Source organism: Arctopsyche grandis, chromosome 4 (genome assembly GCF_051622035.1).
Source record: "Arctopsyche grandis isolate Sample6627 chromosome 4, ASM5162203v2, whole genome shotgun sequence".
In the NCBI taxonomy this organism is placed as follows: Eukaryota; Metazoa; Arthropoda; class Insecta; order Trichoptera; family Hydropsychidae; genus Arctopsyche; species Arctopsyche grandis.
This window is the reverse complement of record NC_135358.1, coordinates 369,555-395,111: the sequence shown is the minus strand read 5'-3', so window position 1 is coordinate 395,111 and position 25,557 is coordinate 369,555. Positions and strand designations below refer to the sequence as shown.

The window sequence follows — 25,557 nt, the reverse complement described above, 5'->3', positions numbered from 1 at the left end:
AAGTTTTTGGAAATGTACTGTAGTCGAACGGATATTTTCGATAATACATGTGATATTTATTATACACATTTGACCCTCGGAACTATTGATTTGTATCAGCTATTGGTAACCTTTTCGGTGGGATTCTCAAATACTAAAAATTATTGTACTTAAACCGTCAATTAAAAATAATATATACATATACATATATTGCACTATATAATAAGTATTATACATACATACATACATACATAGTGATGAATAATAATAAATATAAGATGTTTACTTCGAGATAATCAAATGCATAATTACATAGCTTGATGTACAGAGATGGTTTGTTATTACTGGCACAAGCTATAAGAATCGATCATGTTTTTACAATAATGAAGATTGAATAGTTTGCCCCTTCTTCTCTCGTGGAACTGCTGTCTTTCACTATAAAAAGGTTTTCCGACGGGTTTTCTGACATAGTGAGGTGAGTTTCACTGCAACGATCACTCCAACCTTTAAACATGAAGTTCCTCGTAGTCTTCGTAGCTTTCGCAATGTTCGTCAGCGCTCAGGTAAAAATTAATTCGATGAAAATATTATAAATTATTATTAAATGAATTCAAATAACGACTAAACTTATGTATATTTTTGCACTTAACTTATGTATAAAATATTATGTAATATTTCAGGCATTGACAGATGCCCAAAAGACATTGCTGAAAGCTCACTACGAACATTGCACAGAAGAAACTGGAGTTGACAAAGAACTCGTGAAAAAAACCAGGACAGGAGACTTCAGTTTCGATGACGCCAAAACTAAAAGCTTCATGTTCTGCATGTTGAAACGTTCTGGAGTGATGACCGACGATGGAGTTTTCCACAGAGACATCGCCGTCAGTAAAGTTGAAGATGATATCAAAGAAGATGTCGGTAGAGCCATCGACATCTGCGTGAAGGAGCCTGGATCTACCAATGATGAGAAGGCATGGAACTATGTCAAGTGCTACCACAAGGAAAGACCAAACCACGCTGTCATCTAAATATATCCTCAATTCCTCACCCTATCCACAATTTTAATCAAAATTTACCCAAATCTGTCTCTTCCAAATCAATTTCAAATTTTTCAAATGAAATCATCATCTGTCTTTCCATTAAATCAATAAATACATTTATATGAAAATTGTTCTGGTTTTATTTCTTGCATAAGAAATTTCTTCGTGAATCTTGCTAGTCTACTTTTATTTTTACTTTGATTTTATGTTGTAATCATCACTTTCACATACATATGCATTACCCACACAATTGCCTGTCATTATAAACAAAATTTCAAAATTACTTATTATTTCAAAAAATAATCTATTTTTTGTAACCTTAGTTGAAACATCCAAAATACTTTATTAATCAAAAATTGAAAACATTATTTACTCATATTTACCTATAGACTTGCATAATACTATATGTATCTACATATGTATTACGCAAAAAGATAATATATGTATGCGTGTGGGGGGGGGGGTTTCAATTGTACATACATATGTATGCATGTTGATATATTAAAAAATCCATGATTTTATCTACATATATATGTATATCTATGTATCTACATATATTTGAGGAATACACATAAGAAGTATCGAAAACAAAATTCAATAACTACATACACACACACATATATGTACACATACCGACTATGAGAAAATTTGAAACACTTTTGTGCGTTATTTTTGGGAAATTCACACATTAGATAATAATATAGAAATAATTTGCAAGATCAAAATAAAATAAAGTTTTAATTCTAAAATTTACATTTATTTTAATTTTACATATGTACGTATGTATATATACCAAGAAGGCCTAACAGGCAAACTACAATTCGCGATCCTGGCCAATTACAAACATCGATATACAATTTTTAAAATAATTTTAGCAAACCATCATAGACACGTCTATGGATCATTTTTTATATAAATCATCAAATTTTTGAGATGCTGAAAAACTCGAAATTTCCAAGAAATTTATGGACAAATTTGCATCATTTTTATTTTATACGAATCAGTGAAATCCAAGATGCCGACAACTCGAAATTTGCAAGAAATGGGTAAAGGTTGCCAATTTGTTTGAACCGTTTCGATGAGAATCAGATAAATTGGCAAACTCTGATAGGAAAAGATTGATCTGGATTCACAAACTGGCCAGCAGCAACCAGTGGGACTCGAACCCGTGACCACTATGCTCGAAAGCATATATGCTAACCACTAGTCCACGATGATGGTTACATTTTACCTTTACATTTTATTACCTTTAAAACAAAACTAGCTTATTATCAGCACATAGAGAATACAAATATGTGTAAATATGGATTATACTGGATTTGTTTCGTGAAGAGCACACATATGTATATACATATGTACTTATTTACGAACAAGACTAAACTGCCACTCCCGGTTGATGGATCCTCACTATATTTCATACGTTACTTGCTATTAAGCGAAAACTTATGTATATATGTATGTACCTATATGAAATTTCGGTTCAAAACGCTGAAAGATTTCGGAGAGGAATACAAAAAAACTTTGCCTCTCTAGAGTAAAAGTACTACTTTCGGTTGTGTTAAAAATATGTAAAATAAAATATTGTATGAAAAATATTATTTCTATTACATGTAAAAAAGTTCCAGTCTGATCGGCTGAGCAACTTAGGAGATAATTGAAGTTATTAAGAAAATTATTTAGGGTTTTGGAAACCCTAAATAAAAAAGAGGACACCTATAAGAGAAGAGATACCATCAATCCAAAAATTTACGTCGTATCGATAAGCATTTTAATAGCCGATACTAAGTTTGAGTTCGATAGAACTAACGGTGTTCAAAAAATCCCCAAAATACACACACACATATTTTTTTCTAGATCATGAAAACGTGATCAGTGATCAGTGGCGTAACTAGGAAAATTTGGCCCGCATGTAAGTTACCAAAGGGTATTGATTTATATTCTATTTTTTTTATTAGCTCAAAAATTGATTTGTCCTTCCTTGCTTTTAAATTCGAAAGTTCTGCAATCGCATCTAATATCCATAATCATTAAAACGGCTGGGAATCGACGACTTACGGGGTTGCTATATGAATAAAATGAAAATCAAAATAAACAAGTATTCCTAATCAATTATACTGCTAGTTTATTTTATAACACCGTTTGAAGTGCATGCATTATCTTATTATGTTATTCATATTATAATTTACAAGATGCAATGAAAATAACAAATATTAGAGCGGTTGCTAAGTGTCACCGGTCAACTTTTGATAAAGTTTGAACTATCACTCACTACATGCGAAGCACACCATTTTAGATATTAAAAAAAAAACAATAATACTTTCATAGAATGCTTTTTTCTTATCAAAAATTTAACTGTAAACATTGCCGGGAACGGATACGACATTATAGTGTATGTATGTACACTGTACAATATTATTAAACAATTACAATGAAAATTTCCTTGCTTATTATCAGCTATCTATCAAAAAATGTTCAGTTTATAAAAACACTTAATATATGTATGTACATACATATGTGCCTATGTACAGATGTAAATATACAATGTATAATAGATACATGTACACCAAGGTGACCACGGTTTTTTCAAAAAAATATTTCTATATATTTCAATTACTGAAAACAAACACTGGATAATCATGGACGCACAATTATAAAAAATCTAATTAATTTTCTCGAATGCTCTAATAAAATTCTACACAAACATTTTAAATTTTCATTAGAAAACATTTTAAAGTACAGGCGGACCTCAACTTTCGCACATAATTGGTTCCTGAAAATGTGTGCGAAAGTTAAATGTTCGAAAGTAGAGGGATGTAAAAAAAAAAAGCAAAAAATGTATGTATTAAATAAAAATTATTTATATACATTAAAAAGTAAAGTAAATACATAAAATAAAAAGCAAAAAAGCAAAAGCAGAAAAACACGATAAAATAAAAAATAAAAACAAAAGAAAAATAACACGTAAATAAAATACTCAAATCCTATTCTTAGTTTTACATTCTGCAAAAGAAAAATAGTAAAAAAAAATCACAGCGAGGCCCAAATGGAAGAGAGTAGATTAAGATTCCACACATACATCACATTCAAATTAAGAGAATAATGATGAGCGCAGGCTGCCAGATACATATGTTAAAATAACATCCGATAATCTACACTCACTTAGGTGGAAAATATCGCATTCAGGCACGGCAAATTATAATCTCGTAATGAACTTGTCAAGAGTTAGTTGAATATGACAATTTTTTTTTCTTCATAGAGTGTTCTGTGACAGTGACAGTACTCTTATGAATAATCCTACGTACTTGAGATATTCGTTCTCCATTGGGATCACAGTCTTCCATAATGTTCAAAAACTTTTCGAGATGCGTAAAAGCTTCGTTCATATTTTTTATAGTTAAGGTATTAATGATTTCTTCTGGTTCTTCTTCCTCACTTTCAATATGTATATCATTCTCGTTCTCTTGTCAGTCCATTAGAAATTCATTGGTCATGGGTTCAGAATGAGATTCAATCATCTCATTAATATTTTCACATCTAGGTTAAGTTCGTTCATTAAGTGAACTATTTCAAGTGTGATAGTTTCTGGAGTTTCATCAAAATTTATATCACCCATCATTTGTGGGCATAGTTTTCTCCATGAACCTTTCATTGTTGACTCTTTTATTTCAGTCCACGCGTCTCCAATATTATTTATTGCGTTCCATATGTTATAATTCCTCCAGAAATCTTTTAATGTGGGCCCACCTTCCATGTCAGTTGTCTTGATGGCCTGATTCATTATCGACCTCATATAATATCGTTTAAACATAGCTATCACTGTTTGGTCCATGGGTTGTATGAGAGTCCTGTAGCATTATCTAAGATTAATAATATTTTAAATGGTAAATTATTAACTTCACAATATTGCTTTACTGCTGGTACGAAATGTGAAGTGAACCAATCTTTAAATATTAAAGCAGTAACCCAGGCTTTTTTATTTGATTTCCAAATTACTGGAAGCAATTTTTATCTTTCCCTTTCAATGCTCTAGGATTTTCTGCTTGATAAATTAACATTGGCATCAATTTTAAATCACCAGCTAAATTTCCACCAAGAAGCAATCGGTTTTTAGAAGGTTTATGACCAGGGGCAACTGATTCTTCCTTTGATAAGAATGTACGATTAGGCATCTTCTTCCAAAATAAACCAGTCTCATCTACATTGAATATTTGACTAGAGGAATATTCATCATCTTCAATAATTTTGGACAATGAGGAAATAAAGTCTTTTGCAGCATCTTCATCCGCATCAGATGATTCTCCAGTGAATTTAATATTGTGTAAAGAATATCTTGTTTTTAAATTTGAAAACCAGCTGTGACTTGCATGAAACACCGTGTTAGAATCTTCTTTTAGTCTAGCCTTCCAATCCTTATGCAAACTAAGAGCTCTAGCTTGAATTATTGAAGTACTCAGAGGGATGTTTTTTGATTTTGGTCACTTATCCAATAAGACAAAGATTTCTCCATTTCATCCATCACTATGCCGTGCAGGATGTAACACTTTTCACAGTACGGGCTCGTTCATACGCATTTCATAGTGCAACAGGGAATGGAGGAAAGGGAAACAATTGCACGCAAACAAACATTTTTGCATTATCACCAAAAAAAAAAACGATTTTTTAAAAATGTGCGAAATAGCGAATTGTGCGAAAGTCGAATGTGCGAAAGTTGAGGTCCGCCTGTATTAACATTTAGTTGTGTTTTATCACTGGACCACAAATATTACTCATAAATACATCATTTGTTCCTGGTAAACAGAGACAACATTAAACTAATTTGCCAATATTTTTGTGGGAGACATCATTTTCACTAAAAGTTTAAAATATTTCAATCCATTTATTAAATAAAAAAAGTTCTATTACATAAAGTGTACAGGTGTCTCATAAAACCAGTACTGCACCGGGAAAACCAGTACGAATGGTCACCTTAATTTACACATAAAAAACAAAACTTCATCTATTGTTACTACCTACATACATGTATTGTTACTAAGTTACAAAGTAAAAATTACAATGAAAATAAAAACAGAAAATGTGGTCATCTAAGCTCATATAAAATCATGTGCTCACGTGCTATTTTTATTATTTATATGTCTAATTTAATTTGTTCATCTTTCTTCGTTGTCCATTCTCCTGAAATCGTACTGATTTACATTTTTAATTTATAGGAAACAAATAAACTTCTTGTACAATGGGTAAATATTTATGTACATACTACATTCGTATGTACATATGTATAAGTGTGCATATATGTATTGAGACAATTGGTAATAAGCTCTTTTTACTAAGGCGAATGGTGATTTTTAAATCACGATTTCGTTTTTCTGAGATGAGAATTAAATCGCATTAATATTAGAACAATAAAAAATACGCCTTTATTATTTAGTTTCAGCCCCTCTAAAGGGGATTTAAATATTATACATATATAATTATTTTTAAATATGTACGTACTTGTTATGTGTTCCTTTTCTATAATGTAATAATGTATTCAATATAATCCTGGTAAGGCTTTATACAGGTTCATTCATACATATAATGATATTTGTATATGTATTATATTATATATAACAATATGTATGTACATACATATGTATATCTGTCGAAGTGTTGAGTTTCGTTTGAAGGAACGGAAATAAAGAAATTGAAAAACATATACATAATAATATAGGACTAATAAAGAAATTAATATACATAGGTACATATGTACATATAGTAGTATAGGTACATTTAAAAAACAAATACTTAATACACATAATCTTATTATGTGTATTATATTACCGGCATTTGGTCGATCTCGACCTTCGATCTGATGTTGTTTAGGTTGTTCACATTTTATCTTGTCTGTGATTTGGACAATGTTTAAACATCGCTTCCCCCACCGCCACAAATCTGTGTTTATATCGTCTAAAATTCATATAAAAGAACTGGATTTTCGTTCCACAATCATATTCATTGGGTTTGTCTCCTGATCTATCACAGCACTCCACTCCCCCGATAATCAACCATGAAGTTCCTTTTCGCTTTGGCCGCTTTGGCAATGCTCTCCGGAGTTTTGGTGAGTTTTAGTGACAATATTATATTTCGTATAATTATTTTGTAAATCTGTTGAATATTAAATTTAATGTTGGAAATTTTCAGGCTTTGACTGATGAACAAAAAGAGAAGCTAAAGGAACACTACACCTTGTGCACCGAATCATCCGGAGTCGATAAAGAACTTGCAAAGAAGGCTAAGCAAGGAGATGTATCGATCAACGACGCTAAACTGAACGAATTCGTCTTCTGCGTATTCAAGAAGATCGGAGTCTTCGGTGAAGACGGTTCCGTCCACAAGGATGTCGGCGTTGCCAAGGTCGAAGAAGAGAACAAGGAAAAGGTTGGCAAAGCCATCGATGCCTGCTCAGGATCCACCGGAGCTGACAACGCCGAAAAAGCCTGGAACTTCTGGAAGTGCTACAAAGAACAGAGACCAGGAGTCGAAGTCTTGTAAATTATACGTCTTTTAAATATATGCCACCAACTTATATCTACCATATGTATCTATTCACAAGCTGAGAATTCTTCGATTTCAATAAACCCGAACATTTGAAAATCAATACTTGCATTTCATTTTTATTTTAATTGATATATGTATCTATAATAATTGCTTATTTTTCTAGAGTAAAAGTACTACCTCAGATTGAGAAACAAAATACCATTTCTTAAAATGTAACCTACATATGAATGTATGTAGTACCTATAGGTACAATATTATATGTGTAAAAGTTTCAGCTCAATTCATTGTTGAAATCAAAAGAGTCTAAAAAGAAGGATATACAAGGGAATGTACCACTGGTCCACTTCCGCTCGCCTTAAATTTTGAAAAAAAAATACAACATAATGATTACCATCATAATCTAGTCGTATAAATTCACTGGATAAATATTTATTTAAAAGTTTCGTTTCTTCGGTTGGAAACGGGGAAACGGGGTTGTGTCTAAAAAAGTAGCAACCTGTAGTTACACAATTATTTTAGCAACTGGTTCTATTAAGCCAGTGCGAACCTATAGCAGCACATCAGTGCATACATTTATATTATTTTGTAAATATATAATACTAGTTGAACCCACAATAACTAGATGAATGCCACAATAACGCTTGCAATTCCCGTTCCCGTTTTTGATTTTTTTTTACAGAAACCATAGCGGGCATGCACACAATAACTCATGTAAGTTTCATCGCAATCGGTTGAATGCATAGAATCGCTCTCAGCTTCCAAAAATGTTGCTACAAAAACACTGCGCGGCAGAGTTTGTTCATTGTTTGCTAAACTTCGTCTCTCTCTCTCTCTCTCTTGTCTCTCTTCTGACTTTCCGTCTCTCTCTTCGATGGCTCGCTTTTAGACGATACTTTGTACATTTTTAGCAAAGGACCATTTCGGAGCCCCAAGCGCTCGCTTATTTTCAATGTATAATAAACCACCGCTGTTCGAAAGCGTGGAAAAATCAACTGTTATTTGACGTATGAATGCAGAGAAGTGAAGCATTGTATTCGTAACAGAGAACTATCGTAGTGGGACAGTAGCCAATTTTGTCTGCATTTGTGGTATTGGACCGGATAAATGTTAATAGAAGTGGCTTTAGGCGTCATATTGTTGTCAAGTGAGACGATTGTCCACAGACAATCCTAAATAATTTTAGCATCAGTCGTATTTGATGCTAGGTGGTCGACGTATGTCCGATAAAAACTTCTCTTTGGCAAGGGCAACGGGCAAGTGCATCGTTAAAAATTGCACGATGCATTCAAAAACACACAATAAACAACATGGAATACATTTTTATAAGTAAATTGATCATTTAAATAACATATAATTCAATTAACATCGTATATGAAAGTTTTCATGAAAGCGTCTTGGCGACAGCTAGCATACGCATACGCGTACAATATTACGTAGTTATGGAAACGTTACGCGTTTATTGAAACAAGGAATGTATTCCAAAGGGCGCTTCTATTATTTATTCATACATTTCTCTGTATGAATGCAAATTTGTATGTATCCATTGGTTGTGTACACACTCTGTATCATCGGTTGGTTACCATTGGTGTCAGTGTACAGTGACGTCAGCATCTGTCATTGTAGCTGTCAAGTAGAGTAGTGGGTCTGTCTTATGAAGGCATGTCTTGGATGAATTGACAGATGAAATGGATATCGCCAAGTCTCTGTTCGCCGGACGCGACCACGAAGGCTATGTGGGCAAAGAGGACCATCAGGTCAATACTCGATAAAATCATTTCAATCGTGAATATGCCAAACATACTGTCATGCGACATCCACCACCCGCTCTTCATCACTCCTCAACAATTCCTTGGATGAACGTTTCCTCGTGTTTCAGCGCAAAATCAACGATGCCCTCGCCGAAGACGACCCCGAAGACCTGCCTGAAATTGTCAACGGACTTCAAATATCTGAAAATCTTCATCCCACTCCAGGAGGCCCATTTTCATTGCTCACGTCTAGTATGTGGCCACAAAGTCTTTTGACTAAATTAGGACAACCAGAGGTAATTTATACTGGTTGCATATATTCTTATGATTTTGTAACACATACAGTATCACTACTATTATTATAATACATTCGTCTATGAATGAATGGATGCCATTTTTTTACGAATATGATTGTAATATCCATTAATGAAAATAAATATTTACATGCATTCAGAAGATTTAACTAAAGTAAATATTTACATATAATCGTTGGTCTAGGAACTAACATTAATTATTTATCTTTTTGTACTGTGATTAGTTAGTCACTCATTTGATTTATTTCTGGGGTGTTAGAAAAAGTTAAGTATTACCAAAATAGTCGAGAAGATGGGAGTCATCGCTATACTGCTATAATAATTCCTCTAAAAGTATATATACTACATTTATATACATATAATCACATTGAAATGGTATCTATGTATGTACCTATGAAATACTGTTAAGCTTGAAAGAAACCTCAATTTTTCCTTTTCCGAAACACAGACGTTTTTCTCACAATTCAGAATTATATATTTACATACATACATACATATGATATATTGATATAATACCATTTCATTATATAGTGTGATGAGCCCAATGAAGATAATGAATGCCACTTTGACGAGTTCGGCTTTCGAATAGAAGAAGATGAAGAATCTCAGCAATCGTCCAGTAAAGTCACTTGCGATCCTGTCGCCGAAGATGATCAACAACGGTGAGTCTTTCGCTCGGAGCCCATAGTATTGTAATATTGTACTTGTACATACATATGTATGTAAATTCGTCGGAACGTTTTGTATACTAAATTAAATTTTCCGATAGATTGCAATGGTTGGCGTTTATAGAATTTTCGAATAAAGAAATGGATTTATCATCAGAAAACACTGACGGTAAACTTCTAAGAACAGAAAAATTACGCAACATGGTGAAACAAGGCATTCCGCATTCTCTTAGACCTCAAATGTGGATGAGACTATCTGGTTCGTTGGAGATGTATTTTGTAATAAACATAAAGTAAAGCGGAACATGCATTGAATGTAGAAATGATATTTCAGGTGCTCTTCAGAAAAAAGTACAATCTGACGTGACGTACAAAGATATTGAAAAGGCATCTAGCGATGACGGTCTCATGACTTCTAAGCAAATAGAAAAGGATCTGGTTCGCACTCTGCCCACCAATGCTTGTTTTTCACACTTAACTAGCACAGGAATACCCCGTTTGAGGAGAGTGTTGCGTGGATTGGCTTGGTTGTATCCTGAGATTGGGTAATGTGATTTATTCTACATATACGTAACATGGGTAAATCGGTAAGCAAAGGCAATTCACTGGTGTTTAAATCTTCTTCTGCTATCAAAAATTGTATCATCAAACTTTTCAATAAAAATACTTATTAGTTACCATGCAGGCTAATGCTGTGACTTCATTGTGTTGGCCTTTGCAAATCGCACTGTTTTTTTAACTGATTTTCGATTAGCAAACTTTTCTCCGTTTCATCAGTGGTTATTTTGACCAAAGATATTTTTTAAAAACAAATTGCTTTTACTTATGGATGTGTTGTACTGCTATAGAACAATTATTTTATTTAAAAAAATACTTATTTAGATACTGTCAGGGGACTGGTATGATAGCTGCTTCGTTGTTGTTATTAATGGAAGAAGAAGATGCATTTTGGATGATGGCTACAATTGTCGAAGATCTATTACCGGCTTCTTATTATTCTTCAACGTTGATCGGTATACACCGTTTGATAATATAATACCGGACAATTTCGAATGAAAGTTAGTACATTTATGTAATTTTTTAGGTATACAAGCGGATCAAAGAGTATTGAGAACTGTAATCACTAACTATTTACCCACTGTTGATCAAGTGCTATGTAACCATGACATTGAACTATCTCTCATCACGCTACACTGGTTTCTTACGCTTTTTGCAAATGTGGTCAACATGAGACTTCTTTTGAGAATATGGGATATATTCTTTTTAGACGGTTCAATGGTTCTCTTTCAAATCACGCTGGCAATGTTGAAAATTAAGGTTTATTCTATTGCATTTGTGTTTTTTTTGCCATGTACATTTGTTATTCTACTCATTGAATATTAATCTCATTTATACAGGAGCCCAGCTTAACAGAGCTGTCAAATTCAGCACAAATTTTTAACGCACTATCAGATCTTCCTGGAAGAATAACCGATGTTGAGGAGTTGATAAAAATGGCCGACGAACTCGGCGGGGAAACTTTGACACAAGTTTTAATAGATACGCAAAGAAGGAGGCATCTGGCTTATTTGATGGCTGATCAGGGTGCACTTTTAGGTGGAGATCCATCCACTGCTGCAAATCTCCCAAAGCAACAACTAGCTAGGTTAATCGTTTCATTTAATACACATGTATGTATGTGGTTAATTAATATTGTAGCATGAATTTGTTATCTAATACCTGTTTTCACTTTTTAATACTGCAGAAGACAAGTTAAGAAAAGTAAATCTATGATTCAAATGCTTCTATTCGGTGACGAAACATCTGAAGACGATATCAAATGCAAAAATGTGAAACAGACTGAGATTCTAGTTGATTTGCGAGAAGCCATTTTACAAGTCGCTAGACATTTCCTTACCGTCGAACCTCAGTTGACAAATCAAGTATCGACAGTAGCCGACTACAACATGCAGAGCCATTCCACTGATCACGATAACTTCATCAACGTGTCTAGAAATAGAAAGAGACGTGCCAAAGCTCTTTTAGGTCAGTTTGAGTTATACTAAAATGATCAAATTGAATATTGAATGATATTATTTATATATGTACATATGTCACTTAACATCTCTTTACTCTGCAGATTTTGAAAGACACGATGACGACGAACTTGGATTTCGTAAAAATGACGTAATAACAATTCTGTCGTATCGAGACGAGCACTGTTGGGTTGGCGAATTGAACGGCCTGCGGGGTTGGTTCCCGGCGCGATTCGTGCAGCTGCTGGATGAGAGAAGTAAGAGATATTGCACTGCCGGTGACGATGCAGTGTCTCAAAGAGTCACTCATTTGGTTCGAGGGACTTTGGCACCCGCTTTCAGAAAAGTGCTACTACACGGCATAAGGCGGCCTAGCTTTTTAGGTTTGGTGTGAAATCATTCACTGCGTTTTGAAATCATTTTGTCGTATCATGTCTGAATTTGTCTGATTGGTCTTCTCAGGGGGACCGTGTCACCCATGGCTCTTTATAGAAGAAGCAGCTTCGAGAGAGGTAGAGAAGGACTTTAATTCTGTTTATAGTCGCCTTGTTTTATGTAAAACGTACAGATTGGACGAAGACGGAAAAGTCCTCACACCGGAAGAGGTACAAAAACGTTATTTAAACGTTACTTCGTGACATGAGATTATTCATAATACATATGTACATAGAATAAATGTACATTTTTTTGCAGTTGCTGTATAGATGTGTTCAAGCCATAAATTTATCTCACGATAACGCCCACGCACAAATGGACGTAAAATTACGCTCATTGGTGTGTTTGGGCCTCAACGAACAAGCTCTTCATCTTTGGCTAGAAGTTCTTTGTTCTTGCGTTGATGTCGTTCAAAAATGGTATAAAAATACTTTTTTGTTGTTTCGTACATTTTTGACGTTTTACATATACATCGTCAACTTTCCGATTGCAGGTATCACCCATGGTCTTTCATGAATTCACCGGGCTGGGTCCAAATCAAGTGCGAATTGCGGATTCTCTCCCAGTTCGCATTCAATTTAAATCCTGATTGGGAACTGCCCGTCAAAAAAGAAACCCAAAGTCAACCGTTGAAAGATGGCGTTCGAGACATGCTAGTCAAACACCATTTGTTTTCATGGGATTTATAATTTCTTACATCCATATAATTTATTAAACCAGACACTTTCTAATAGTTTTAATTATCATTCCAAATATTTATTTAACGATTAATTTTGAATTATAAATGAATATATGTGTGCGAATCTTGCGTTTAATAACTGTAAGTTTGTAAATAACAATTATTTATTATTTCATTTCATAGCCATGATTTTCTTCACCGTTACGTGTATTAATGAAATAATTTACCATACATTAACCGTCCAAGCGATTTTTATTCATTCTTGTTTTATACATTTTTTATATATATTAATTCAAAGAGATGAATCCGAGTACATACATACATACAAATGTATGTATACATGAATCACATTGTGATAAAGTATCTATATATTTTTATTTAAAATGAAAATACCTATTTGAAAATGTAACGTAAAATTATAAAGTATTGTATTCGTAACAGAGAACTATCGTACTGGGACAGTAGCCAATTTTTTCTGCATTTGAGGTATTGGACCAGAAAAATGTTTTATTAATAGAAGTGGCTTTAGGGGTCATATTGTTGTCAAGTGCCGATTGTCCACAGACAATCCTAAATAATTTTAGCATCAGTCGTATTTGATGCTTGGTGCTCGACGTATGTCCGATAAAAACTTCTCTGTTTGTTTATATTACTCGCAAGATGGGCAAGCATCGGTAAAAATTGCACAATGCATTCAAAAACACACAATAAACAACATGGGATACATTTTAATAAGTAAATTGATACCGTGCGTTGTAGCGTATTTATAGAGACGTATTGCGTAATATTGACAACAATTATTTATTCGTAAGGGCCCTTCTATTATTATTACATTTCTCTGTATTGGACTGTCTACTACAAACGAGCCTCTCCAATTATTAACATTCAAGTACTCTTTTGATAAGTCAGGACCACTCTGACCCCACGGAACAGGAAATCTCATTATTTACATAAGTATATTTTAATTAGAGAAATCAGTATATAGAGTGCAAAGTTTGCGTTCTCATATTGATTTTTTTACTTCTCTTTAAACGTGCGTTTATTTATACGTCATGTGGTTTTTTCAGCATCCTCGGAGTGGCGCTAGCATATCAAACTTGTACTAAATTTTTTAATGATCTGCATGCATTGTGTCATCTATGTATTAAGGTCATATACACGGGGCATGCGGCTAGCATCTCATCTTGTAATTATTGTGTACTAGTATGGCCTTAAGAATATTTATGTAATGTACTTTTTAATTGTAAAATAAAATATTGAAATTATAGATGTCAATTATTGGTACTCCTTTAATTGATGACAAGATGGTGATACTGGCGCTATAAAACCGACGTAAGATCACAAAACGATCTCGCACACGTCACTAAAATCTCGATCACGGAACATCTGGCACCCGAAAATTCCATCCATCGAGAGCTACCCACACTAACAAGAACCCAAGTACCAGATATTCCGTATTCGCGATTTTCGTCGTAACGATTGTCGTGTGTGCGATCTTAAGAGTGTTGTATACCCGAAACCTTAATTTTGTTGCCGTTCCTTTCTTCGATATATATATTGAGGGAATGCGACAATATACAGACCCACGACAGGAAGTTCTTACCACTAGCGTAAAACTCGTTTTTTGTCGATTTTATTAAATTTTAGAACAGGAAATGAAACAAAACTTTTTATTATACACGCATAATATATTCATCAATAATATTTACAAAAAAAAAACTGTAATTAACTTAATATTAAGTTGTCCCTCCCCTATTTGTTATAACAGCCCGAATTGATCTCTATGCATGACTGTATTGTTTTTTTGATTTTTGAATTATTTTTCCATGTATCTATTATTTTTTCTTTTAAATTATCTAACGTAGTATTAGGGCTGTTATAAAAAATACTTTTTAATACCCCCAACAATTTTCAATCGTATTTAAATCCGGTGAATTACCTGGCCATAACAAAATTCAAATATTTTTTGTGGTCAGGTAGTTGTTAATTGTTTTGGCCGTGTGACATCTTGCATACAAATGTAATTATGTGCATCCATCCCCTCTGATTCAAAATAAGGCAAAAATCCTTTCAAAAATATTTTTTTGTATTGATCCTGCACCAATGTACGGGTCCATCCCCTTATGGGTCCAGCCCCTTTTCCGCTAATAACGGACCACACCATACAGATGCATTATATTTTGTTGTTTGAATGGTGCATTCGTCGCTCAGCTTCTCGGAAGGTCGTCTTCTGATGTATTGGACAACATCTGTCATTGTCCTTAGAATTGTTTCGTCAGAGAAACAAACCTAAAATGAATGAAAAATTAGTACATAGGAGGTTATCAAGTATTTTTTAGTTTAATATTAATATTTAAACAATACCTTTTTCCAATCATCAACAGTCCATTGCTGATGTTCCTGAGCTGTTTTTTCATCGTTGGTGTCAATTTTGGCTTTTTTATTGGAGTTCGGCTCTTGACGTTAACTTCAGGAAATCTACGTTGCATCGTCCTTGTGGAAATATCGATACCCTCTTGGTTCAGAATAGCTTGAATGCCTTTATTAGGTACCTTACGGTTCTCCAAAGCTATGGTGATGATTTTTCGATCCGTTCGCGGTGTGGTTTTTCGTTTTATCCCACATTTGTCGTATAATGTAGCAGTTGGAGAAACTCCCGATTGCATCAATAGTGCAATATGGGCTACCGTAGGGTGAGAAACATTAAATTTTTTTGCAATTTGTCTGTAACTACATATCTTTTCACTAATAAGCGTTGCAATGGCCACTTTCACATCTTCTGAAATGGGTTTTTTGGAGTCATTTCAAAAAAAAAGTTTTTGATTAAAAACTGAAAAAAATTTAAAAAAAATTTCATCATCGGTATGAGAAAGATATTTTCTTTGTTTGTGTGTTCGTATTTTTTTAAAAATCAACCATTAAATAAGCACGCTGGACCCTTTTCGTGGGTGTAAAAAAGAGGTGATTTTATAGATGTTTGGTGGCTCCTAGCTCCTATAAAAAATAACTAATCAAAAAAAATAAAACCACACAAACATGCCTATGGTGGATATCCATAGCATATAAAAAAATAATTTCTCTAGTGCCATAATTGAGGAAGGGAGAAGTGCAATACGTTTGTGGACAAGGCGCTGGTGTCCAGCCCTCTTAATGTGCGAAATAATCCATTTACCGATTATGTGAGCATAAAAAAGGTGATATTAAAGCTTCGTGTCTGTATTGGATAGGTAAGACAAGCACTGCAGCTGTCGATGTACAGGTCTGTTATTGAGAGTTGGCGCGTTCTCGTACTCGTACATAAGCGCGCATAAGGAGCAGTGTCATTTTACAAAGCTTTTTTTATTATTGAATGCAGTGTGACAACATGTTAAACACATAGATGTATAATACATAGATCCGCCCTCACGGCTTATACTGGTTTCCCTTATGGCGCATGCACACTTTTCTCTCAGTAGGTTAGTAGCTTTGTGGCGGCTCGCTTATACGACATGGTCGAGTTTGGTTGCCTTCCTGCGAGTGGGGACCAACCCGGCTGGGTTCGGAGAGCCACTACCCACTCTGTCTTCAGCTGTCATATAATAAACACGTGCATTAACATGCCAGTCGTCTCATTCGTTCATCCTCCATAGCTTCTTAGTAGGAAAGGTCGATTGCGGAGATCTTGTCAATAGATATATGGAGATCTTTTCGTCACTAACTGAGGGGTGCGGGGGGTTTAACTAGCGGGAGGATGTGAAAAAAACGTCAACCGCTGCGTCGTAGGGACAAAACCTTTTTTCCCCCAACTTCCCCCCGTACCCCTCAGTTAGTGGCGACAAGATCTCCAACGAAATTTGTTGTAATGCCATATCTAGTATATTCTAGATCTATGGTTAAACACCTATTCACCGACACAACACAAGTGCAACGGTTGGCCCTTATTTTGTAACTTAAAAAATATATAATGTGCCTGCACATAATAACAACTGAGAATTTTTTATGTAGTCGTCTTTAGATGGACTGAACGCCTTCGCTCTTCGGGGGATTATTGTCAAAATTAAATGTCGAAAAATGAAAACATGCAATACATGTGTGGTGGTTGGCAGCAGTGTGCGTGTGATGTAAGAGGCGGCTGTCAGTTTGACGACTGTCACGCGTCAAAACGAGATCGAGATGGTTGCCGCTGCCGCTGCCGAAGACGCTCTCGGCCAGAAACTGGACCGCTGCCTCACCGACGGCCTCATCAAATTCGGTCAGACCACTTCCATCTCCATCCTCCACCACCTCCTCGCCCTCTCCGTTTGCTTTGGCACGCTTTTCACCACTCACGTGTGCAACTCGAGTGTCAAATTAGCTTTGCAAAATATCGCTGTTTTGTGACAATAATTAAGTGGGCGGAGTGTGTAATCTTGAATGATCAATATTTTAATCATCCGTTTTTTGGTTTCAGGAGGAGGAATTTTAGTCGGCGGAGTCGTTTCACTGTTATTCTTCCGCAGGAAATGGCCAATGATCATGGGAGGTGGCATCGGCGTAGGAATGGCTTATAATAGTTGCGAAATTAGTCTAAATGAAATCTTCAGCACGGCGTCGCTGCGTACCGACAAGAACGATCCCCTCACCGGCGAACTGATATTGAACAAAAAAGGAAAATGAACTATCCCAACGTTCAAAGTTCCTCTATATTATTACATATAATATATACATAGTTAGAAGACATATGTTGTTCGCATTTTTCATTAAATTATAATTCGTCGATGGCTTTCTTTTATTTGTAAAATGTATACAATATACATGTATAATGAAAAAAAATTGATTGTATAATATATATATTTCAATTATATAAGTTTCTTAAACATCGTACATATATATATATATATAACCTTAAAACAAAGACAACAATATAAAAACAACATAAAATTATTTATTTATTTTGTAAATTGACTAGAATAAATATTGTAACACATAAACGGCTGTACATATCGTTCTTTGGTATTTTTATTATGATATACATATTTAAAGAAATGAAAAGAGATACATACACGTGTAACACTTTTCAAGACATAACCTAACCAGTCAAATCTGAAGTTTCTCGATGTGAAATGAATGGGGTAAAAATGAAAAAATGAGCCTTATGACCGAACGAAATTTCTATTTGGGTTACATCCTTGGTCAAACGTCAAACAAATAATAGTACGACGCGATTACATCAATTATTGTATGGAACACCAGACGATCGAAACCGACAAACTAAAAATCACACCTGATGTCTTAAAATCCTATACGTACATATGTATTATATATGTATTTACTAAATTACTTCTGGTTTACGATTTAGATATAAAAAATGAAAACTTTTGTATATAAAGTGCATGCTACTTTCCTAGTACATATGTATGTATGTAATACTAAATACGACATAATTAAAAATTTTAATTTATTACATACAAATACAGAAGGCAACTAACTTGATTATATAAATTGTACAATTCAATTGTTCAAAAGTGAAAATTTCACATCTTACATACATATAATATTTCATCGTTCCATATGGGAAGTGTAAATTTAAAGCATTTAATTTCAAATACCGTGACAAAGATATCTATGTAAAGAAAAACAAAAAAAAAACTAAAATCAATCGTTCACGAGATTAAATAACACATATGCGTATGTTAAGTTAGGTATATTTACATTATTACTAAAGTGTATAAAGTTAAGGAAATGGAAATTTGTGTGGGTCCGCGCAAAATTTGATTTTTTTAATATTATTTAACGATGCAACGTGTATACTGTTTCATTTAATTTATTTAGTGATGAAATCGGGCCAATAGTTAATGTAATATCGGTGAGTGGAACCCTCGAACAGACGGTCCAACCAATTTTCTAAACCGTCCAGCAGCGTGCCTTGCAGTAACGGCCTCGCATCACTCTCACTATCCGACGACTCTGAACTGTGGAAACCCATAAACGCACCAGCTTCCGGATCGTTCGTTTCGCCGTTTCCCAGCCGTCTGGTCATCTTGGCCATCCTCTGTAATACGACGCATATTTATACAAATCGACTAGGTATTTACTATTTATTACACATTGTATGTATAAATAAACGCCAACTGTACCTTTGTGCCTCTGGTACTTTCGGGATGCTTAGCGTGAAACATGCAAAAGTACTTTCGGTGGCCGTTCAGAGATAGCACGGTGCCGACGCAGTTGCGAGGATTTATCTGAAGTTCGCGAGGTTCTGGCAACGACAGTTGCAGCAGTCGACGATACCAAGTGACGTGTCGTTCCACATCCAAGTATGCAAACAGTAAAGTTTTATTCCTGAAAAGTGGTTAAATTCATTTGAACTCGAATTCAATAATTGAATATATGCGCATACAACGGCAATAACAATAAATCCTCACTTTCGATACGGCCACACGATCTTGTAGAACATTGTCAGCAGTTGCACGCGAGATTGCATATCCACGAGTATGACTATCGTTCGGCAACCGGGTTTTAATAATCTGGAATTGGAATAATATTAATAACCGTGTTATACACGAAGAAATAGGGCATATTAATCTTTACCTGACGAGTCCATTGTATTTCTCGGCGCGGAGTTCGTGAAGTTTGAGCTCCGACTGCTGGCCTATAGCAGTGCGTGGCATACTCGAAGACGTGTTATTGTTATTTTGTGCGTCATTCGTCCCTTCAGTGTTCACGCTTGATTTTTTATCCGCTTTGCGCCGTTGGATAGATTCCTCCTCCAGACGTCTACAATTGTATGCATACATTTCAGACATATCTCATTTTATCAGAGTCAGATAAGTCTACTCTACATTTACACATTTCTGTTGTCTATCACATACAATACTTAATTCCGAGGAGAAAAAATAAATAGAAAAAAACACTAACACCAAATGAGCCATCAAATAGCCAGCAGCCAATATAAAGAGAATTGTGGCGATGACTGACAGAGCGGGTAAGAGTGTGTCACGCGTTATCGCGTTTACACCACGGTCGATCATCATCACGAGAGCTTCGAAGAATCGGCTCCACACACTGCCTGTGTGTTCATCCACCAATTCCTAAAATCAATCATGTGCATACACACATATGTACAATATATACTACACATAGTGAATACATTGAATATTGTTTATTTACAATATGAGCACACCTTAACGATGGTTTCGTACGAGAGAGGTTCCGAAGGTCTCAGCAATCTGCGAAGCGTATCGGCCAAGTGTCGTTGAGTCCGATTGAGCCGGGAGTCACCGCCGCCTTCCACGACCCCCTCCGTTTCTACGTTTTCGCCTTCTTCAGGCCAAGTCTCCGCCAGCCATTCGTGACGCACGCGCGACTCGTCCCTTCGCCATATTATAACGATCCTCAACTCTGCCCAAGATATATCATTCTTCGGTCCGACAGCTGGAATCGTCGACGAAGAATTTCATTTTAATATAAATGATAATAATACATACACTACATATACTAATGTAACATCAAAATACCAGCTGCCGCCAAAGCCTCCACAAACTGTTGTTGAATGTCCATATACACGTGGGCAAAGCGTACACGATCTGTGGGAAGTTGAGCGGAGCGCGCGTATCGACGTAGAGCATCTCTGGCTCCGGCGTGTTGAGCTCCGACTCGACTGACGAGTACGGCACATAAGCGTCTGCGTCCGCCTTGCCATTCAGCCGGACATACGGATTCAAGGACACTCTGAAAATAATTATTATTAGTCACCGGACACGTTTATTCTACGAATACGATGTGTCGAAACGAATACTTGAGAGGATAGTCTCGGAAGCGTGAGGAACTGATTCGAAGACACGACTTGGTGCAATGTAGCCGTCGGAATATCGGTCATGCTGACGGTAGCCGCTGGCCGTTTCCAATCCTCGCGAAACAACATAACAGCGTCCAGACCCGGCTCGACGGAATATCTATTGCGTAATTTTTCCGTATTTGGATCGCTCATGTCGACAAAACTGATAAAAGAAGTGTATATTATGAAAATGTATATTTGTAGGAACAAAGTTTTTCATTATCCAAATTTCATTACCCAAAAGTAACTCTATCCCTGTAATGAAAGGCCGTCAGTAAGTATCTCAAACGTACAGCCGGTCTATCTTCAAATATTAATCCTCTGACTTTATTGTCTTCCCATCCGTCCAAGAATGTGTCGACGTTATCGTCTGTTATTAATTTCACCAATTTATATGGCAATTTGTTCCTAATGAATTCTGAAAAGATTCGATTGAATGTGTAATTACTCTGTTCAACATGTGTATTTGTACAAATATTTGATGCTTCGGAAGCTAGACTTATTTGCTATGTGTATTTCATAGCTCGTACTGATGAGAGCGAAACTGATACATGTGTACATTCATTAGTCTAACTTCCAAATGCATATTTTTCGAATTACTAACCGACAACTTTCTGCACTGAAATTGTCGATTCTTTGTAAACGTAAGCTTGTCTATCTATGAGTAAAACTAAGCTGGGCAGACTGGGTACTCCGATTTGGCGTACAAGTAGAGGTTCGTGTCCAGCGTGCACCGTGGCCAGAGTGGCACCTCGAGGTTGTAAAGCTTCCACGAGTCGTCGCCAAACGGGTGCCGCTCGCAGACACTCCATGCACCAGTCCGAATAAAACAACACCAGAACAGCATCACGGGTACTTTTCTCCACCAACTTATTTTCAAAATGCCTAAACGAATAAATACACAACAGTCATTCACAAAATGCCCTGTCACCACATATTATGTGTGTCAATATCGAAAATGGAATACAAACTTTGTCGTCACGGAAAGTTTATGGAACAGCGTAATATCCTGATCTTGGTAGTGAAACCTTCCAAAGAATTCCTCAAAGGGATCGTGGCTGAAAAATGGTTTGTTGATAAAAAAATTTCAGACACATTTGTGAATTAATCTTATTATTCATGAGAATTACCTAAATCTTCCATATTGACTGTAATCATGTCTCTCTCTGTAAAGCGTGTTATCTTCCGTCGTTATTCCGTGTAGATCATAAGCTTTTCTCCTTTCCGAATCTGACAAAAGTTCGTATGCTTGTTTTATTTCTACAAATTTCGCTTCTGCATTTGGATCTTCGTTTTTGTCCGGATGCCTGAATTGAAAATAATAAAAAAAATTGTAAAAATTGATGGTTTATATTTAAAATTTAATTTTAATTTTACATTTCAAAACTAATCATATTATCACTTTCTAGAATGGAGACAAGTAGTTTTACAATAGTTGTTCATGCGATTATGGTAAGACACAAGTATGAAAAGTTCAATTAAAAAGTAATATTGAAGAGAGATCAATCAACAATCACAATGCCAGTAATCCTTTCCACACAAAGCTTTATACTTAATTTTAATTGGAATCAAACAGTCAATTGACTTGGTTTTATAAATCGAACGAAACAATGTCCTATGCAAAATATGATAATAAAAATCAATACATTTTTACTTAATCTATGTACACATTATAGTAACAATAGATGTAATGTTGTTTTAAAGCGTGAATATTAAACACAATATTCTTTAATTAAATTTGTGTGTGTGTGTGTGTGTATTAATAATATAATTTAGATGAGACCATTCTTTGGCCCGCTGCTTGTAGGCCCTGCGAATGTCGTGAAGAGTGGCTCTGCGGTCGACTCCCAGCAACTGGTAGGGGTCTGCGGGGGCGGCTGAAGCTGCTGAAGCGTCTTCCACTTTCAGGGAGACGAACGAGAGCACCAGCCAGACCGAGACCAGAGCGATCGTCGAAAGGGCTTTCGTGCCGCCACCGCCCCACATCGCGCTCCACTTCCTGCACTTCCTGCTCTTGCACTTCCACTTCCACCTCCAGCTCTCGGCCCGAACCCTGCCGCCTGCCGCCTACCGCCTCCCACCACCCACAACCACCCACAACCACCCACAACCGCCCACACACCACACACTGCTGCAACTCAAACACCTCGTCGTACGGCCATTTACCTCTACTTTACTCTTCTATGTACATATGTATGTTATTATTAGTTTCGCAAAACTCGCCCCCTCGAGTGTTTTCATTCATATTTTATCTTTGTATTGACAATAATTGCCATATTTGAAGAAATCTAACAAAAACTTCGCAAATCGAAATTATAAGCTCCGTACGATTCATTGTGTTTGCCATACATGCCGTGCGATTCAATGTGTTTGCGCCTTAACTGCCTGAAAGCTGTAAGGCAGGGAAGGTATGTTAACCGTATCCCGGCCTAACGAAACACATGTTGTGTAGTTTGTAAGAGGATCGTTTATTTTTGTTCAATTGTTATGTAGGCGGGGTAGGATGTGTTGACCGTATCCCAGCCTAACGAAACACTGTTGTACTTGTTTTAATAAAGTTTTATTGTTTGCCTAAATATTGTACAAAGGTATTAGAATATGTGGGCAAAAGTATGTCGTTCAGCGGTCTCTGGATGTGGTAGAGTGTCGCTGGCTCGTTGTTCGGCTATGTTCAGAAGGTCTCTGGATGCGGCAGTGTGTTGCTGGCTCGTTGTTCGGCTATGTTCAGAAGGTCTCTGGTCTGCTGCTGTGTGTCGACGCTTGCTGCTGTGGGTCGACTTTTCTGGAATGATTGGCACCGTTCTGCTCGATGTAGTTTAATGGCTGCGGTGTGCTTCGACCGGTTTGTTTCCGCTCTACTGGTAGGGGTGGAGCTTTCTGGAAGGTTTTGGCACCGTTCCGCTTGAGTTTAGTTTAATGGTTGCAGGTGTGCTTCGAATGGTTTTGGGAATGTATTCTGCGTCGCAGGAAAATGTTTTGATGAATGTGACGAGATTCCCACAGTTATATGGGGGATGAACGAATGAGACGACTGGCATGTTAATGCACGTGTTTTATTTATGACAGCTGAAGGCAGAGTGAATAGCGGCTCTCCGAACCCAGCCGAGTTGGTCCCCACTCGCAGGAAGGCAACCAAACTCGACCATGTCGTATAAGCGAGCCGCCACAGTTACAATGGTTATTGTATGTACGAAGAGGTTGAGCTTCGGAGAAGTGAGCTGGTTGAACTCCAGAGGTTCACTCTGGCGTTTGGAGCTGATGCGTCGCTTTATATCCGTTCTGGTTTAAAGCGTGCCACGTGCAGATGCTTTGTCTTCGTTTCCAGGACACGTGTGTTAGAGACACGTGTTGACTTGTTTTCGAGGCACGTGTCTTCGGTACACGTGTGGTTTATAGCTATGGGGTCAGCGCCAGAACGTCGTTCGTTTGAGAATGCGGGCATGTTCCACGCGTAAATGACTTTTCAGACATGTGTTACGGTTGCCTGATGACATCACTGTTGGGTTTCGTTCGTTTTACGATCGAGCGATGAACTCTTTCTTCTGGAATGGTCGAAGTGGACGTTGCCCTTGAGTTATGCATTTTTGTACAGGATCGATGACGAGATCACTGGTTTTGATTCGTAATAGCACAAGTCGTGCTATATTCCCACAAAGCTTTTTCATAAAAGAAAAAGGCGAGAAATTTTTCAAAAAGAAATGGGTCTGAGTAACACTTTACAATTTACATCGATTTAAAGACGATCGTTGGCGGAGATAAACGGGGATCCTAGGGGGTGGGGTACAGAGAACTTACTAGAATGCAGAGTGCACATGCAAACATCTATTCAACGCGTGCTAAAAGTAGTAAAAAAAAACTTGTAAAAAATAGCACAAACTTCAGTTATTCCGTAAGCCGATATCTTGCGGTTGGATTGCGCTCAAAGAAATTTCGTTTCAATAGCAGTTGCAGTGTTAAAAATGCTAGATTTGTGTGATACGAACACGATACAAAAATATACATACATACATTAAATGGTAAGCGGATTATTGCGCAAATTGCGATCGCGCGTACGACAATCGTTGCCACGAAAATCGTGAATACGAAATATCTGACATTCGAGTTCCCGGTAGTACAATATTTCGCATGTGTAGCTTTCGATTGATGGAGTTTTTATGTATCAGATGTTCCGTGATCAAGATTTAAGTGACGTGTGCGAGATCGCTTTTTGCGGAATAATCACCGAACCACATGAAATATTTAAAAATGAAAAAAATATGTTCGCAAAGACTTATAAAAGAAAATTGTATATTTTCTAATAAATATATTTTATTATCATTTATAAGCAATAAAAGTGTAAATTTTCCA

The 25,557-nt window shown here is 36.1% G+C and overlaps 5 protein-coding genes across 6 annotated transcripts; 4 read left to right on the top strand and 1 right to left on the bottom strand.

Moving 5' to 3' along the window:
• The first annotated feature begins 295 nt into the window (after positions 1–295).
• On the top strand, positions 296–1,766 carry LOC143910683 (general odorant-binding protein 56d-like). The gene is made up of 2 exons (XM_077429264.1): positions 296–542; positions 660–1,766. The coding sequence occupies exons 1-2, from the start codon at positions 492–494 to the stop codon at positions 1,008–1,010; spliced, it is 402 nt and encodes a 133-aa protein (XP_077285390.1). The 5' UTR covers positions 296–491; the 3' UTR covers positions 1,011–1,766.
• Positions 1,767–6,958: 5,192 nt separating this feature from the next.
• Positions 6,959–8,169, top strand: LOC143911335 (general odorant-binding protein 56d-like). Its single transcript, XM_077430191.1, has 2 exons — positions 6,959–7,116; positions 7,200–8,169. Exons 1-2 carry the CDS (start codon positions 7,066–7,068, stop codon positions 7,548–7,550), a joined length of 402 nt encoding a protein of 133 aa, XP_077286317.1. The 5' UTR covers positions 6,959–7,065; the 3' UTR covers positions 7,551–8,169.
• A 961-nt stretch (positions 8,170–9,130) lies between these two features.
• Positions 9,131–15,124, top strand: LOC143911303 (small G protein signaling modulator 3 homolog). Of its 2 annotated transcripts, none has more exons than XM_077430153.1 (13): positions 9,131–9,310; positions 9,433–9,600; positions 10,150–10,280; positions 10,388–10,545; positions 10,621–10,831; positions 11,169–11,299; positions 11,371–11,603; positions 11,684–11,931; positions 12,031–12,311; positions 12,406–12,684; positions 12,764–12,906; positions 12,995–13,155; positions 13,230–15,124. In XM_077430153.1, the coding sequence occupies exons 1-13, from the start codon at positions 9,242–9,244 to the stop codon at positions 13,423–13,425; spliced, it is 2,409 nt and encodes an 802-aa protein (XP_077286279.1). In that variant the 5' UTR covers positions 9,131–9,241; the 3' UTR covers positions 13,426–15,124. The 2 variants fall into 2 exon arrangements, with proteins under 2 accessions (XP_077286279.1, XP_077286278.1); XM_077430152.1 differs by having other exon boundaries at positions 9,218–9,310; positions 9,433–9,636; positions 10,159–10,280.
• A 2,377-nt stretch (positions 15,125–17,501) lies between these two features.
• Positions 17,502–18,223, top strand: LOC143910285 (MICOS complex subunit Mic10-like). The gene is made up of 2 exons (XM_077428687.1): positions 17,502–17,646; positions 17,845–18,223. The coding sequence occupies exons 1-2, from the start codon at positions 17,568–17,570 to the stop codon at positions 18,048–18,050; spliced, it is 285 nt and encodes a 94-aa protein (XP_077284813.1). The 5' UTR covers positions 17,502–17,567; the 3' UTR covers positions 18,051–18,223.
• A 37-nt stretch (positions 18,224–18,260) lies between these two features.
• l(3)80Fg (dnaJ homolog subfamily C member 16 l(3)80Fg) lies at positions 18,261–23,345 on the bottom strand. Its single transcript, XM_077428686.1, has 13 exons — positions 22,994–23,345; positions 22,341–22,517; positions 22,182–22,268; positions 21,815–22,095; positions 21,448–21,628; positions 21,172–21,373; positions 20,891–21,104; positions 20,557–20,807; positions 20,292–20,464; positions 19,965–20,150; positions 19,799–19,900; positions 19,511–19,715; positions 18,261–19,425 (listed from the first exon to the last, which is right to left on the bottom strand). Exons 1-13 carry the CDS (start codon positions 23,194–23,196, stop codon positions 19,198–19,200), a joined length of 2,490 nt encoding a protein of 829 aa, XP_077284812.1. The 5' UTR covers positions 23,197–23,345; the 3' UTR covers positions 18,261–19,197.
• Between the last annotated feature and the right edge of the window lie 2,212 nt (positions 23,346–25,557).

Excerpts from the sequence above, each read along its gene's own strand:
- LOC143911335 (XM_077430191.1), top strand. The coding sequence starts at position 7,066 with ATGAAGTTCCTTTTCGCTTTGGCCGCTTTGGCAATGCTCTCCGGAGTT. Across the intron at positions 7,117-7,199 it reads CAATGCTCTCCGGAGTTTTG|GCTTTGACTGATGAACAAAA; the intron begins GTGAGTTTTAGT and ends GGAAATTTTCAG.
- LOC143910285 (XM_077428687.1), top strand. The coding sequence starts at position 17,568 with ATGGTTGCCGCTGCCGCTGCCGAAGACGCTCTCGGCCAGAAACTGGAC. Across the intron at positions 17,647-17,844 it reads CGACGGCCTCATCAAATTCG|GAGGAGGAATTTTAGTCGGC; the intron begins GTCAGACCACTT and ends TTTTGGTTTCAG.
- LOC143911303 (XM_077430152.1), top strand. The coding sequence starts at position 9,242 with ATGGATATCGCCAAGTCTCTGTTCGCCGGACGCGACCACGAAGGCTAT. Across the intron at positions 10,546-10,620 it reads AATGTGGATGAGACTATCTG|GTGCTCTTCAGAAAAAAGTA; the intron begins GTTCGTTGGAGA and ends ATGATATTTCAG. Across the intron at positions 13,156-13,229 it reads GTTGATGTCGTTCAAAAATG|GTATCACCCATGGTCTTTCA; the intron begins GTATAAAAATAC and ends TTCCGATTGCAG.
- LOC143910683 (XM_077429264.1), top strand. The coding sequence starts at position 492 with ATGAAGTTCCTCGTAGTCTTCGTAGCTTTCGCAATGTTCGTCAGCGCT. Across the intron at positions 543-659 it reads CAATGTTCGTCAGCGCTCAG|GCATTGACAGATGCCCAAAA; the intron begins GTAAAAATTAAT and ends GTAATATTTCAG.